The sequence below is a fragment of the Rattus norvegicus genome, chromosome 10 (genome assembly GCF_036323735.1).
Source record: "Rattus norvegicus strain BN/NHsdMcwi chromosome 10, GRCr8, whole genome shotgun sequence".
Classification (NCBI taxonomy): Eukaryota; Metazoa; Chordata; class Mammalia; order Rodentia; family Muridae; genus Rattus; species Rattus norvegicus.
Window position 1 is genome coordinate 59,705,731 of NC_086028.1, and position 13,996 is coordinate 59,719,726.

At 42.6% G+C, this 13,996-nt stretch overlaps 2 protein-coding genes across 2 annotated transcripts; one reads left to right on the forward strand and one right to left on the reverse strand.

Annotated features, from left to right (window-relative positions):
• The first annotated feature begins 5,646 nt into the window (after positions 1 to 5,646).
• On the forward strand, positions 5,647 to 6,582 carry Or1d2 (olfactory receptor family 1 subfamily D member 2). The gene has a single exon (NM_001000037.1). It carries the CDS (start codon positions 5,647 to 5,649, stop codon positions 6,580 to 6,582), a length of 936 nt encoding a protein of 311 aa, NP_001000037.1.
• A 3,987-nt stretch (positions 6,583 to 10,569) lies between these two features.
• Positions 10,570 to 11,254, reverse strand: Rpl29l6 (ribosomal protein L29 like 6). Its single transcript, XM_039087853.2, has 2 exons — positions 11,241 to 11,254; positions 10,570 to 11,120 (listed from the first exon to the last, which is right to left on the reverse strand). The coding sequence occupies exons 1-2, from the start codon at positions 11,252 to 11,254 to the stop codon at positions 10,631 to 10,633; spliced, it is 504 nt and encodes a 167-aa protein (XP_038943781.1). The 3' UTR covers positions 10,570 to 10,630.
• Between the last annotated feature and the right edge of the window lie 2,742 nt (positions 11,255 to 13,996).

The window sequence follows — 13,996 nt, forward strand, 5'->3', positions numbered from 1 at the left end:
AGCCCTAATTTCTCTCTTCTGATTTATAGACCTAAAGACCCAAGAAAGAAGACCCTACTCCCCACCTGTAGCCACTAGGACAAGGCACAAAGTCCTGTTCTTAAAAAGTAACGGACTGAATTTTTATCCTGTATATGAGAAAAATGAAGGCAACAGAACTAGAGCCACAAAGAGCAGAGGGTAAGATCTGGGTCTCTCTCCCTCTGTCTCCCTTTCCCCTCTCCCCTCTTTCCCACTCCCCTCTTGCCCTCTCCCCTCTCCCCATTCTCATCTTCTCACTCACACTACCCCTTACTTCAAAGTACCCCCACCTGCCCTGCATGCAGTTCTCCATCCACAGGGAGGGCTGCACAGAAGAAGCAAAAAACCCATAACCATGTCCCCACTCAGAATCATCCCGCTAAGGAGACCAAGTCCTCTTTTTTTCCTGCAAGTGCAGAGTTTTGGGGTGTTTGTTTGCTTGTTTGTTTTTTTAGCTCACCCTACATTCTTTCCACACACAGCCAAGCACATAATAGAGGGGCTTCTATCTCTGCAGCCATCTAACCACAGCCACCCTGCAGGGTAGGAAATCTCCTTTGTGCTGAGAATTTGCTGTCTGGGTGGGTCCTGTACTGTTTTGGGGGAGCCGGCCTCCCTTTCACTTGGGCAATCCCAGCTCAAAGACATTCTCAGGCACTGTGAGACCTGCAGCTATGTGGGTTACAGAAAGCTGTGAGAGTCTGGGCAGATCCAGAGGGATCCTCCTGTTTCCCCCTTAGATAGCAAAAGACCACCCTTGACCCTCTACCAATGGATACCTTCTTCTATAAAGAAACCCTAGCCATCACCTACTCCACATTAATCACCCAGGCTTCTGAGGCTTCTCTGGGTGCCTTCCAGGATGAGAAATCTGCTGCCTCCCCAGTTCTCTTTCTGGAATGACACTTGCTTGGGGTACCAACCTCGTTCTAACTGTTATTCTTTAATTGCTGACCTGGACAATCTCCCCTTGCATGGAAACCAAAAGTAGTTCACTCCCACACTCCCCTCTCCTGTGCTGTGGCAACTCAGGGTCTGACAGAAACCAGTCACCAGCCATCTCAGCATCCTAGGCCCTTCTCTGCTGGTACAGGATGAGCTGAGGCTGTTCCTAAGGAGGGAGTAGAGCCAGGCCCCAGATGCAGAGGGCCCTGGAAGCCATTTCACTTCCCCTTTCTCCCACCCAGAGCTGACTTCCCTACCAAAATTGAGTAAACTGTATCAGAATGTTGAACTGGTTAAGAATAAGTCTCCTGTAGCCCTTTCCACAAGAGTCTCTCCAATTTATAATGATACGTTAGGGATGGAGAAATGTGCCCACATGTGGCACTTCAGGTTTTTGACCAGAACCATTGTTTGATATGTGAGAGAGCAGTTGGGGAAGAGATTGGCTGGTGCATCAAATTCCAGCCCTACCAGTTACCAGTTGAGAGAATCTGTGAAATCCATTAGCCTTCTAAACACTTCTGTGGCCTCACCTATAAAATAGGACAAAGAAATGTCTGTGATGAATTAAGTGCCTTAGTAGCAACCAGCCAGTAGTGGAGATTTGTGTCTTCAACTAGGGTATTTCACAGGAGCTGTGGTTTTTGAACCAGAGCTCTTCTGTTACTCTGGGAACTTGTCAGCTGCTTTCCCCTGGGGTGTGTTGAGTTCTTTCTCTCCTCTCCCTCTGGCTTTTCTGACTCTTGATGTCGTATGCCTTTCTGAATCTTTCTTCATTTTCTTCCTCCTCCTCCTCCTCCCCTCCCTCCTCCTCTTCTTCATCTTCTTCCCCTTTCTCCCCCTCTTCCTCCTCCTCCCCTGCAGCTATGTGGATTACAGAAGGCTCTGTCTTTCTCCCTGTCTCTGTTTTTCTGCTGCCATAGTCCATCTTCAGCTTTATTTACCTTCCTCAAGCTGATTCAAAACTATTACTGAGCCTCTCTCCTGAAATCTCAATTTTGCTCTTTGTACATTTTGAAATCCTTGTTGTGCATTTGGGAATCCTAGTTTCCACTGGTTCTTTTTTACCCTTTCTTTTATTCATTTTTATTCAGATTCTCTATTTGACATGGCATTATTGTTAGACTATCCTTTATATCTTTAGTTATAGTTTCCTTTGGCTTTATGAAAATAGAGAGAGAGAGTGTGTGTGTGTGTGTGTGTGTGTGTGTGTGTGTGTGTGTGTGTGTGTGTGTGTGTGTTGCTCAGGATAGAATTTAAGATTTCAAACATCTAAACTATCACTCTTTATATTTTTATTGTCTATGCTGAGATTTTAGGTTTGTTTGTTTGTGTTTGTTTTTTCTTCAGTAAGTCTGATATCACACTGTTAGCACAAACTATTTCTGAGGTTTGTTTTTTGTTGCCTGTGTACCATACACATCTGGTTTCAGTTTGAATTGCTTTCATTTTTGTTTCTTGTTTGTATGTTTGTTTGTTGTTTGAGACAGGGTTTCATTGTGTAACTCAGGCTGCCCTGCAACTTGCCATGTAAACCAGGCTTGACTCAAACGTGCTCTCTGTTTTCTCAGTGCTGGGAAAAAAAACATGGACCACCCACGCCTGGCTCATTTCTGTATTTTGTTTTGTTTAAACGGTGCTATTGCTCGTGGGGATTTTGTTTTTGTTGGTAGTGTTTTAGGATTGGTTGGGGAGGAGGTTGTTGTTGTTTTTGGTTTATTGGTTTGGTTTGGTTTGGTTTGGTTTGGTTTCGGGACAGTGGTGGTTTTGGTTGGTTGGTTTGGTTATACAGCAATGATCTTACTCTGTAACCCTCCCTGGCTGGCCTAGAACTTGCTGTGTCAACCAGGCAGGCCTCAAACTTCAATGACCCTATTAACTCCTCCTCCTCCGTGCCAGGGCTGCAGGCATAGTGTTTGGTGTTGTCCAGCTGGAGGTCAGGCAGCGTGCCCTGCACACTGGGCAAGTGTCCATCCCAGCACTGATGGAGATCAGTTTCCCGAACACAGATTCAAATTCCCAGTATTGCCTGCTTCTTTTATCTCCTCCTAATTTCTGTTGGAAGATGGACATTTTAGATAATTTATTGTAGCAACTGAAGTTCCTAGTCTCCTCTTCTGCATCTTGCTATTGTTATTTACTTACTTCTTGGTTTAAGGCCCAAACTTAACATGAACTGATACTAGGGTACCTGAAGGGCTTTGCTCTCCGTCCCTGCCCACACTAGTAATCAAACCCCACTCATTGCAGCTGACAATTGCTGTGACAATCCTCTGAGACACTGTAAAACAAACTATACAATCAAACCTGAATTCCTTGAAGGGATGCTAGTTACTATTGATGGTCTTGTCCTGGCTGTGGCAGTCTCATGGTCTCTTCTGCACTTTAGTCAGGGCTGCATCATCAGGAATCCATGAATCTCCTTTTACCACAGCCTCTACTGTGCTTCACATTTGGGCCTCAGTCTCTCCAAGCTCTATTGTGAATGAGGCCAGTTCCTTTGAGAAAAGAATAAGAACCATATATTTTTGGTCTGTTTTTGGCACACACAAAAAATCTCCCAGATAAAGCACTGGAACTGGGTGTGAAAGAAGCAAACCTCCCTCTTCGGAAAACCCCCCAGGAGAGAATATTGTGGGTACAGAGACATCAACTTTTGCCCCATCAGCCTCCCTTCCTTCCATGAAACCAGGAGCTCCAGCCTAGTCAAAAGTGATCAGACCCCTCAATCCTCAGCAGGCCACACTGAGCTAAAGCCTCCACTCTGCAGGGGACAGAACAGTGGGTGGCTGCTTCTCTATTACCACACAGAGGCTGAGGCTTAGCCCCAGTAGGGCTGAAAGAGAGGAAAGAAACACACACACACACACACACACACACACACACACACACACACACACACACACACACACTGTAGCCCTGGGATAGAGAGAACTATACAACCCAGGTTGCTGCAACTAGAGAAAATTCTTCCAGGGCTAGGGTGGTACAGGGCAAGTCCTAGTCCTGCCGTTCACACCCTCATCTTCTTCCTTATTCCTCATCTACTCAAATGGCTGCTTAGGATCATTTCCAGGGTCTTTCCATTCTTCATTTACACGTTTCACAGTTGCCCTGAAGAGCATGCTGGTATCAATCTCACACTCACACTTATTTTCAGCTTTAATGGTCCTGCTGTCCACACAGAGGCTAGATGGTTTGAAAGGGGCTCTGGGCCTTTGGCAGATGTACTACATCCCTGCCATTGGCATAATTCATTAATAGTTTACCTTTTCTTTTTTTCATAAAGAAAAACTGGTGTACTGAAAGAACATTCATCAGATTATTTAGAATAATTTTGTTTTAAATTTTGAGTTTGTGCAAATGAGTAGTTTAATCTCCCTTTTTATTCCAAGGAAGAGATCAATATTTGCTATGAAAACTGTAGTGTAGGAAGACTAGAATCACCAAAATTGAGTGCTAACTACATGGCATTACAGTTAAGTATGGATTATACAGTCATAGTATGGATTGTAGTACGGATTACACAGTAAAGGAGAGAGGCTTGAGAAGCATCTCATGGTAGAACACTTGTGTAGCATACATGAGGCTCTAGACTCAAGCGCTAGTGCCCAAAAATAAATAAATTAAATAAATAAGGAAAGAGTGCAAGAAATTTGTCCTAAAATGAAAAAGACATACTTTTTAGATGGGGGAAGGCACTGTATATTGACAAAACCAATGAGGGAAAAATACTACCTGATGGAAATCATAATTTTTAAGAATAAATAAAGGAGGCAGGTGGGGTGGCACACACCGTTAATCTCAGCACTTAGGAGGCAGAGGTAGGCAGATGTAGGTGAGTTCAAGAGCACCTGGTTCTGTAGAATGAGTTCTAGGTCAACCACAGTTATATAGTGAGATCCAGAGTTATATAGTGAGATCTTCTCTCAAAGAAAGAGAGAGAGAGAGAGAGAGAGAGAGAGAGAGACAGAGAGAGACAGAGAGAGACAGAGAGAGAGACAGAGAGACAGAGAGACAGAGAGAGACAGAGAGAGACAGAGAGACAGAGAGAGACAGAGAGACAGAGAAGGAAAGACTTAAGGAGGTATAAAATTACCTTACTTGATGTTAAGAAGTAACAGTAAGTTATAATACTAACTTAAAGAACATTTCCCTACTACATTAAGTGAATAAGGATTATTGAATTAAAAAGGAAAATATAAACACTGAATGTTCCAAGAAAGTTGTGTTTCCTTGGGGAAATTTCGGGATGATGGTGATGATGATGATGATGATGATGATGATGATGATGATGATGATGATGATGATGATGTGTGTGGGTGTGTGTGGGTGTGTGTGTGTGCGTGTGTGTGTGTTACACAGCTGGAGATGTAGCTCAGGAGTAAAGCACTTACCTGACACTCAAAGCACTGAATTCAATCTAGGTTTGAGTTTATGTTTGGGGATGGAGGAAGCAAGGTCTTGTCATGTTGTTGAAGCTGGTTTCAGCCTCCTAGGCTCAAGCAATTATCCTCATCCTCTTAAGTAGCAGAGAGTATGGACAAGAGCCTTCACACCTGGCTCTAAGATACTTTTAACACTAAGGAAGCTGTTGCTTTTTTTTTTGTCCTCATCCTCCATCTAAATAAGAGTGCTTGGTAAGCCAATGTTCATGCTCACATTGCAGAAAACTTGGAAATGGATGGAGGCAACCGGAGTGGGGACTTTGAGTTCCTACTCCTGGGGCTCTCGGAGGTTCCTGAACATCAGCGCATCCTGTTCTGGACCTTCCTGTCCATGTACCTGGTCACAGTGGTAGGGAATGTGCTCATCATCCTGGCCATTGGCTCGGACTCGCACCTGCACACTCCCATGTACTTCTTCCTGGCCAACCTCTCCTTCACTGACCTCTTCTTTGTCACCAACACTATCCCCAAGATGCTGGTGAACCTTCAATCCCAGAACAAAGCTATCTCCTACCCAGGATGTCTGACACAGCTCTTCTTCCTGGTGTCTTTGGTAGCCCTGGACAATCTCATCCTGGCTGTAATGGCATATGACCGTTATGTGGCCATCTGTCGCCCCCTCCATTATACTACGGCCATGAGCCCTAAGCTCTGTATCTTGCTTCTCATCTTCTGCTGGACACTAGCTATCCTCTATGGCCTCATACATACACTCCTCATGACCAGAGTAACCTTCTGTGGGGCTCGGAAAATCCAATACATCTTCTGTGAAATGTACGTCCTGCTGAGGCTCGCATGCTCTGACACCCACATCAATCACATGGTGCTGATTGCCACAGGCTGCTTCATCTTCCTTGTTCCTTTTGGATTCATGATCATGTCCTACATCTGGATTGTCAGAGCTATCCTCAGAATTCCTTCAGCCTCTAACAAGTACAAAGCCTTTTCCACCTGTGCGTCCCATCTGGCTGTGGTGGCTCTCTTCTATGGGACCCTTTGTATGGTGTATCTGAAACCCCTGCACACCTACTCCATGAAAGACTCAGTAGCCACCGTGATGTATGCAGTGGTGACACCCATGATGAACCCTTTCATCTACAGCCTGAGGAACAAGGACATGCATGGGGCCCTGGGAAGACTGCTAAAGCCACTTCAGAAGCTAACATGAGGGTTGCTGGGGGAAAGGGGTATGAAGAGGAGTGCATGCAGCCTTCAATATGTGCAGCCATCCCCTACAGGTTATGCAGGAGTGTTTAGACACAGCTCTGGCTCTCAATGAAACCTCTGTGGTGATGGAAAGACATGTAAGTACACCCCAGCATTCTTCAGATTTCACCATGTTTGGTAATAAATAAGGTCACACTAATGCCAACACTAGAATATTGCAGGGTAGAATATTTCAATGTGCCTGACCATAGGACTACATCCTCACGCTTTCCCAGATAAGCCCAGTTATGACATAGAGACATTTCCTGTATTATCTGACATACACCAAATGCACAAAAAAGCAATAATGACTGATTATTGGTCATTGGGCTATGATGGCTTGGAAGAAATTCTTTAGAGATGAATCACCAGAGCGAGAAGGGTGTAAGACTGTAGAATGCAAGGTTCAGATGATGTGGAAGTCATTCTGCTATTCATCAACATATTCTTTTTTTTTATTAACTTGAGTATTTCTTATTTACATTTCGAATGTTATTCCCTTTCCCGGTTTCCGGGCAAACATCCCCCTAATCCCTCCCCCTCCCCTTCTTTATGGGTGTTACTCTCCCCACCCTCCCCCCATTGCCACCCTCCCCCCAACAATCACGTTCACTGGGGGTTCAGTCTTAGCAGGACCCAGGGCTTCCCCTTCCACTGGTGATTTTACTAGGATATTCATTGCTACCTATGAGGTCAGAGTCCAGGATCAGTCCATGTATAGTCTTTGGGTAGTGGCTTAGTCCCTGGAAGCTCTACTTGCTTGGCATTGTTGTTCATAAGGGGTCTCGAGCCCCTTCAAGCTCTTCCAGTTCTTTCTCTGATTCCTTCAACAGGGGTCCTATTCTCAATTCAGTGGTTTGCTGCTGGTATTCGCCTCTGTATTTGCTCTATTCTGGCTGTGTCTCTCAGGAGAGATCCACATCCGGCTCCCGTCTGCCTGCACTTCTTTGCTTCATCCATCTTGTCTAATTGGATGGCTGTATATGTATGGGCTACATGTGGGGCAGGCTCTGAATGAGTGTTCCTTCTGTCTCTGTTTTAATCTTTGCCTCTCTAGTCCCTGCCAAGGGTATTCTTGTTCCCCCTTTTAAAGAAGGAGTGAAGCATTCACATTTTGATCATCCGTCTTGAGTTTCATGTGTTCTATGCATCTAGGGTAATTCAAGCATTTGGGCTAATAGCCACTTATCAATGAGTGCATACCATGTGTGTTTTTCTGTGATTGGGTTACCTCACTCAGGATGATATTTTCCAGTTCCAGCCATTTGCCTACGAATTTCATAAAGTCATTGTTTTTGATAGCTGAGTAATATTCCATTGTGTAGATGTACCACATTTTCTGTATCCATTCCTCTGTTGAAGGGCATCTGGGTTCTTTCCAGCTTCTGGCTATTATAAATAAGGCTGCGATGAACATAGTGGAGCACGTGACTTTTTATATGTTGGGGCATCTTTTCGGTATATGCCCAAGAGAGATATAGCTAGATCCTCAGGCAGTTCAATGTCCAATTTTCTGAGGAACCTCCAGACTGATTTCCAGAATGGTTTTACCGGTCTGCAGTCCCACCAACAATGGAGGAGTGTTCCTCTTTCTCCACATCCTCGCCAGCATTTGTTGTCACCTGAGTTTTTGATCTTAGCCATTCTCACTGGTGTGAGGTGAAATCTCAGGGTTGTTTTGATTTGCATTTCCCTTATGACTAAAGTTCATCAACATATTCTTCTGAGTGTCTATCAAGCATGAATATGGAGCTCACAGCCAGTTGTGAGAACTAGGTAAAGTTATAGGTAAATGAGCATACCTTATCAGTTAAAAGGCAATGTTAATCACACTGATTTAAATATTTGTAGTATCTATCTGTTTAAGACACAAATGCTAGGGCTAGAGAGATGGTTCAGCAAATGAGAGCACTTGCTGCTCTTCCAGAGGACCCAGGTTCCATTCCCACATGACAACTCACAATTGTCTGCAACTCCAGCTTCAGGGAATCCAATGTCCTCTTCTGATCTTTGTGGGAACCAGGCACAGATATACATGCAGACAAAATACTCATACATATAAAATTAAATAAATCAATCTTTTTTTAAAAAAAGTAAATAAATAAACAAAATAAGAAAGATGCTACAGCGTGGATAAAGCTCAAAGCAGAACATTTTCCAAGCAAATATGATGGTATGGTTCCATGAGGGAAAGAGAGAGGGAGGACAGAGAGAGGAGGAGAGAGAGGAGAGAGGAAGAGAAGGGGAAAGGAGATGGAGGGACAGTGGAGGGAGGGGAGGAGGAAGAGAAGGAGAGGAATGGGAAAAGACAGGGGAGGGAAAAGGGAGGGAAAGAGGAGAGAGAAGGGGGAGAGAGAGAAAGAACTCCAAAAGAATTAAATACACAACAAAGCTGGAAGGTAAAGGGTTACAAACTGGCACACACCATATTTTAAGTAAAATGTTGCTATAGTAACATTAGATAACAGACCTTAAAACAGAAAGGGTGGAGCTCAGCAAAATCATGGATGAAAGCCTACATCTCTCTGACCAAAAATAATTCTTACTCACATAAAACAGCCTGTTACTAAAATAAGATGCTTTATCTAAGCCTCATAATAACAATGAAGATAAACCTCTCTATACTGATTGCACAAAATATAAAAAGGAAACATCCAAAGGATCTTCACAGTGAAATGCATCATGGGAACACAAGAGGGGAAGAGGAGACCTAACTTCAGACACAGTTTGCTCAGCTGCCTCATGCAAGATTATATTCCTTCTTACGCCATAAGCCAAACAAACCAGTCCTTCATTTAAGGGAAAGAAGCACAAAGCAAGTGTTCCAGAAAACAAATTACAAAGTGACAGTAGCAAATATTCATCTGTGAATAATTAATTACTTTATATTATAAACAGATAGGGCTCTCCAATCAAAACACATATAGTACCTGGAAGGACATCGGGTGTGGGATTCAACCATGTGCTGTCTACAAGAAACTCACTTTACTGTAAAGTATACATACAGATTCAGAGTAAATGGGTAAACAGGCAAAGAAATATTCATTTATATATATATATATATATATATATATATATATATTCATATTCCAAGCAACTAAAAACTGGAAGAGTTGCTATGTTTTCATCAGACAAATAAGCCAAACAAAAAGTCAAACACTAAAAATAAGCCACAAAGGCCTCTTAAATAATGATAAAGGGACAAATTTACCAAAAGACATACAGTTGTAAATAGCTGTGCATATAACATCAGAGTATCTAAATGCATAAATCAATTGTTAAATGACTCGAAGGAGAGAGATTGCAACCATTGGAGACCCTGAACATTACACTCTTGGCAATTAGAAGACCATCAGAGGATGAACCTTGGCCTTTGTGTTAGCCGCTCTGCTTGTCTCAATGTCAAATCAGAATGCCTGACAGAAAAAACTCCAAGGAGGAAGGATTTGTTTTGACCATTTCAGGGATCTCAGACCACTGTGGCATGAGAGTCAGGCAGCTGGGGCAGCTCCAACCATGGCAGTGAGAGATTACAACATAGCCCATTCACATCAGCAAATAGTGAGAGCCCAGGCTATGTCCCGAGAAGGATACCTTCTTCAAGGCCTGCCCTAGCCAGACCACAGTTTCATTCTTTTGGGACTTTCTACTACTTTCCAAAATGACATCATGAGCTACTGACCAAATATTCAAACATGATCCTGTGGTGAGCATTTTACATTCAAACTATATGGATTTAAAATTTCACTTTAGACTAAATGGATCTATATTTATCCACAGTCAGCAGAATGTATATTGTTCTAGAGCTCAGTCCCCATTTGTGTGAAGTCACCCTGACTAACTCAGTCTATTTTGTGCTACCATAAGGAAACATCTGAGATTGAGTACATTATTTTTTTTCTTGTCTCGTTTATTTGTAAAAACAGCATAGGACACCGGTCATCTGCAAAGAGTGTGTAGGTGGGTGTGTCACAGCAGTCCATCTGTCTTCACACTGCCAGAAGCCTTTTCTATGGGGCCTTCACAGGGGCCTGGGCACCCTTGGGAGCCTGGGCTGGAGCTGAAGCCTGGGCCTTACCTGGAGCTTTGGCCTCTGCCTTGGTTTGAACCTTGGGCTTTGATTGGCAGAGCCTATGACCCTTGGCCATGTAGCTTTGAATCTTCTTCCCAAGCTTGGGGTGAAGGATAAAAGCCAGACGGCTGAGTTTGTGGCTGGAGCCCTTTGGCATCTTGGGCTTGACAGCCTGAGGCTTCACATGGGCCTTGATGGCCTCTGCTCGTGCACTCACTGCCTTGGCATTGTTGGACTGCATCTTCTTCAGGCCTTTCTTGTGCTTCTTGGCAAAACACATGTTCCTCAGAAACTTGGGGTCGACCCCCTTAAGAGATTTGTATATTTGTGAGTGGGGTTTCTTAATGACATTTCTGTGCCATTTGCAGAACTGGTTGTGTGAGGTATGGTTCTTGGACTTGGCTATGTCTGCATGGTAAGCCACAGCGCTGAGTACATTATTTTAAAAGAAAGAATGAAAAGAAATTTCAAGGCTGGAGAGATGTGGGTCAGTGGTTAAGAGTATTTGATATTTTTCCCAAGGACCAGAGTTAGGTTCTAACACTCGCATTGAGATGCCCATAACTACCCATAGACCCAGAAGAGCCTACGCCCTCTTCTGGCTTCCATGGGTACCTGCACCCACATTGTGTACATTCACAGAGACACACATTTACACATACATGAGTTTAAAATGAAAATAAATCCTTTAGAATGCAGAAGTTCATTTCTCACAGTTCTAGAAGCTGGAAAAATCAAAGACATTGGTGCCTGTAAGGACCAGTCCCTCAGAGTCAGTATAAAACATACCCAGAACCAAGTTCACAGCACCAAGGAGATTTATTACCTGGGAGGGATGGGGATCAAGGGGTTGACTTTACTGGGACAAAGGCAGTAAAAAGGTGTCTCTACAGGAGTGATGTTTAAGAAGAAAAGGGGAAGTCTGAGCTAGGATGAGTTAGTAAGGCATGATTGGCCAGGTTAGCCACTATAGCCAAATAATGAATTTTGATTGGTGAAGCTTGGTATTTCGTCTTAGGAATGAGTCAGTGGCCAAATAAGGGAATAGACTTTGGGGGCTGGCTTTAGTTTAGCTAAATGTTTAGCACGGGAGATGGAAGGAGAGAGGGTAAAACCTGCCAGCTCCCATGCTTGCTGTGTTCCTGCCTGTTGGAGAGTCATTCAGTACCAATTGCTGAACTGGGTCTCCTTCCTTCCAAGATTCTGCTTTATGCATCCTCCAGAGGGAAGAAATGCTGTGACCACGTGCTGCAAAAGATGTGTGAACAGGAGAGCTCACTGCTACATAAAAATTATTTTATATGGGTCTTACGTTCACTCACAAGAGGAATCCTTGTTTCCCGTTCCCCCTAGAGGCCCACCTCTTACTACTACATGTTGGCCATTAAATTTAAATGCACGACTTCAGGGGAAACACTCAGACCTTATCATCAACCCAACAGGGATGTGTTAGGATGTTCTAGATGAGTTTAATTCCACATTATACATGTCGGATCATACATTATTATACATTATAATATAATTGATTAAAAATCGATCAATATGTTGTCTCAATTCTGAATATATATGCCCCAAAGGCAAGGGCACCCACAGTCATAAAAGAAATATTACTAAAGTTTAAATTATACATTGAACTCCACACATTAATAGTGAGAAACTGCAACACCCACTCTCACTAATGGACAGGTCATCAAGACAGAAACTAAACAGAGAAATAATGAAACTAACCAATGTTATGAATCAAATGGACCTAACAAATATCTACAGAACATTTCAACAAAACAAAATATACCTTCTTCTCAGCACCTCAAGGAACCTTCTCCAAAAATGATGATATACTCTCATAAAGCAAGTCTAGAAAATTGAAATATCTTATCAGACCATCATGAATTAAAGCTGTACTTCAGCAACAACAGAAAGCCTACAAATTCATGGAAACTGAACAACTCTTTACTTAATAACCACTGGGTCAGAAAAGAAATAAAGAAAGAAATTAAAGACGTTCTACAAATCAATGAAAATGACTGTACAATATACCCAAACCTATGGAACATAATGAAAGCAGTTCTAAGAGAACAGTTCATAGCACTAAGTGCCTCCATAAAGATCCAATAAGATCTCATATTAGTGATCTAACAACATACTTGAAAGTTCTAGAACACAAAGAATCAAACACACCCAAGAGGAGTAGATGGCAATAAATAAACAAACTCAGGGCTGAAATTAATAAAATAGAAACTAAGAGAATGATGCAAAAAGTCAATGAAACAAAGAGTTGGTTCTTTGAGAAAGTCAACAAGATAGATTAAACACTTAGCCAAACTAACAAAAAGTCAAAGAGATAATATCCCAATTAACAAAATCAGAAATGAAAAGAGGGACATGATAACAGACATTGAAGAGATCCAAAGAACTATTAGATCTTACTTCAAAAACCTGGACTCCACAATATTGGAAAATCTAAATGAAATGAATAATTTTCTTGATAGATACCATTTACCAAACCTAAATCAAGATGAGGAAAACAATCTAAATGGACCTATTACCCCTAAGGAAATAGAGGCAGTAATTAAAAGTCCTCCACCAATACCCTCCATGCAAAAAAAAAAGGAGGATCAGAGGGTTTTATTGCAGAACTCTACCAGACCTTGGAAGAAGAGCTAATACCAACACTCCTCAAATTATTCTAAAAATTAGAAACAGAACAAACACACCTGTAGTGGGTTGGCCTAATGTTTGTATTCTAATGTTAAGTGTGGGTTCTTTCAATCTTGAGTCTGCATGTAGCCCTTGGAACCCTGCCTCCAAGTTAATTTTTGTTGATGTTTTGTCTTTTATTGTCTATTGTAATGCTAAGTGTGAGCCCCCAAGACCTAGATCTACACATAGAAGTAGACTCTAGCATCGGTAGACACAGCAGTGACCCTGTCTCTAGTTAACTGTGATTGGTAAATAAAGATGTCAATAGCCAATAGCTATACAGAAGAGACATAGGTGTGTTTGAGGTTTTGTGGGCTTGGAGAGAGAGGACCAGGAGGGAAGAAGAGAAAAAAGAAACCATTGCAGAATAAAGGAAGAACATGCAGGAGGGAGGAGAGCTGCCATGGCTAAAGGCCAAGAGAATGTAGCCCAGAGCGCTGCCCAATTGGAGTTTAAAGCACCCAGATGGAATACAGTCAATAATAAGTGATAACTTGGGGTTATTAATAGGGAAAAAGATTTTATCAACATGAAGGGTAGATATCTGTCTAGCTATTGGGTTATCTAAGGCTATTTATAAATATAAAGGCTGTCTGTCTTTCAT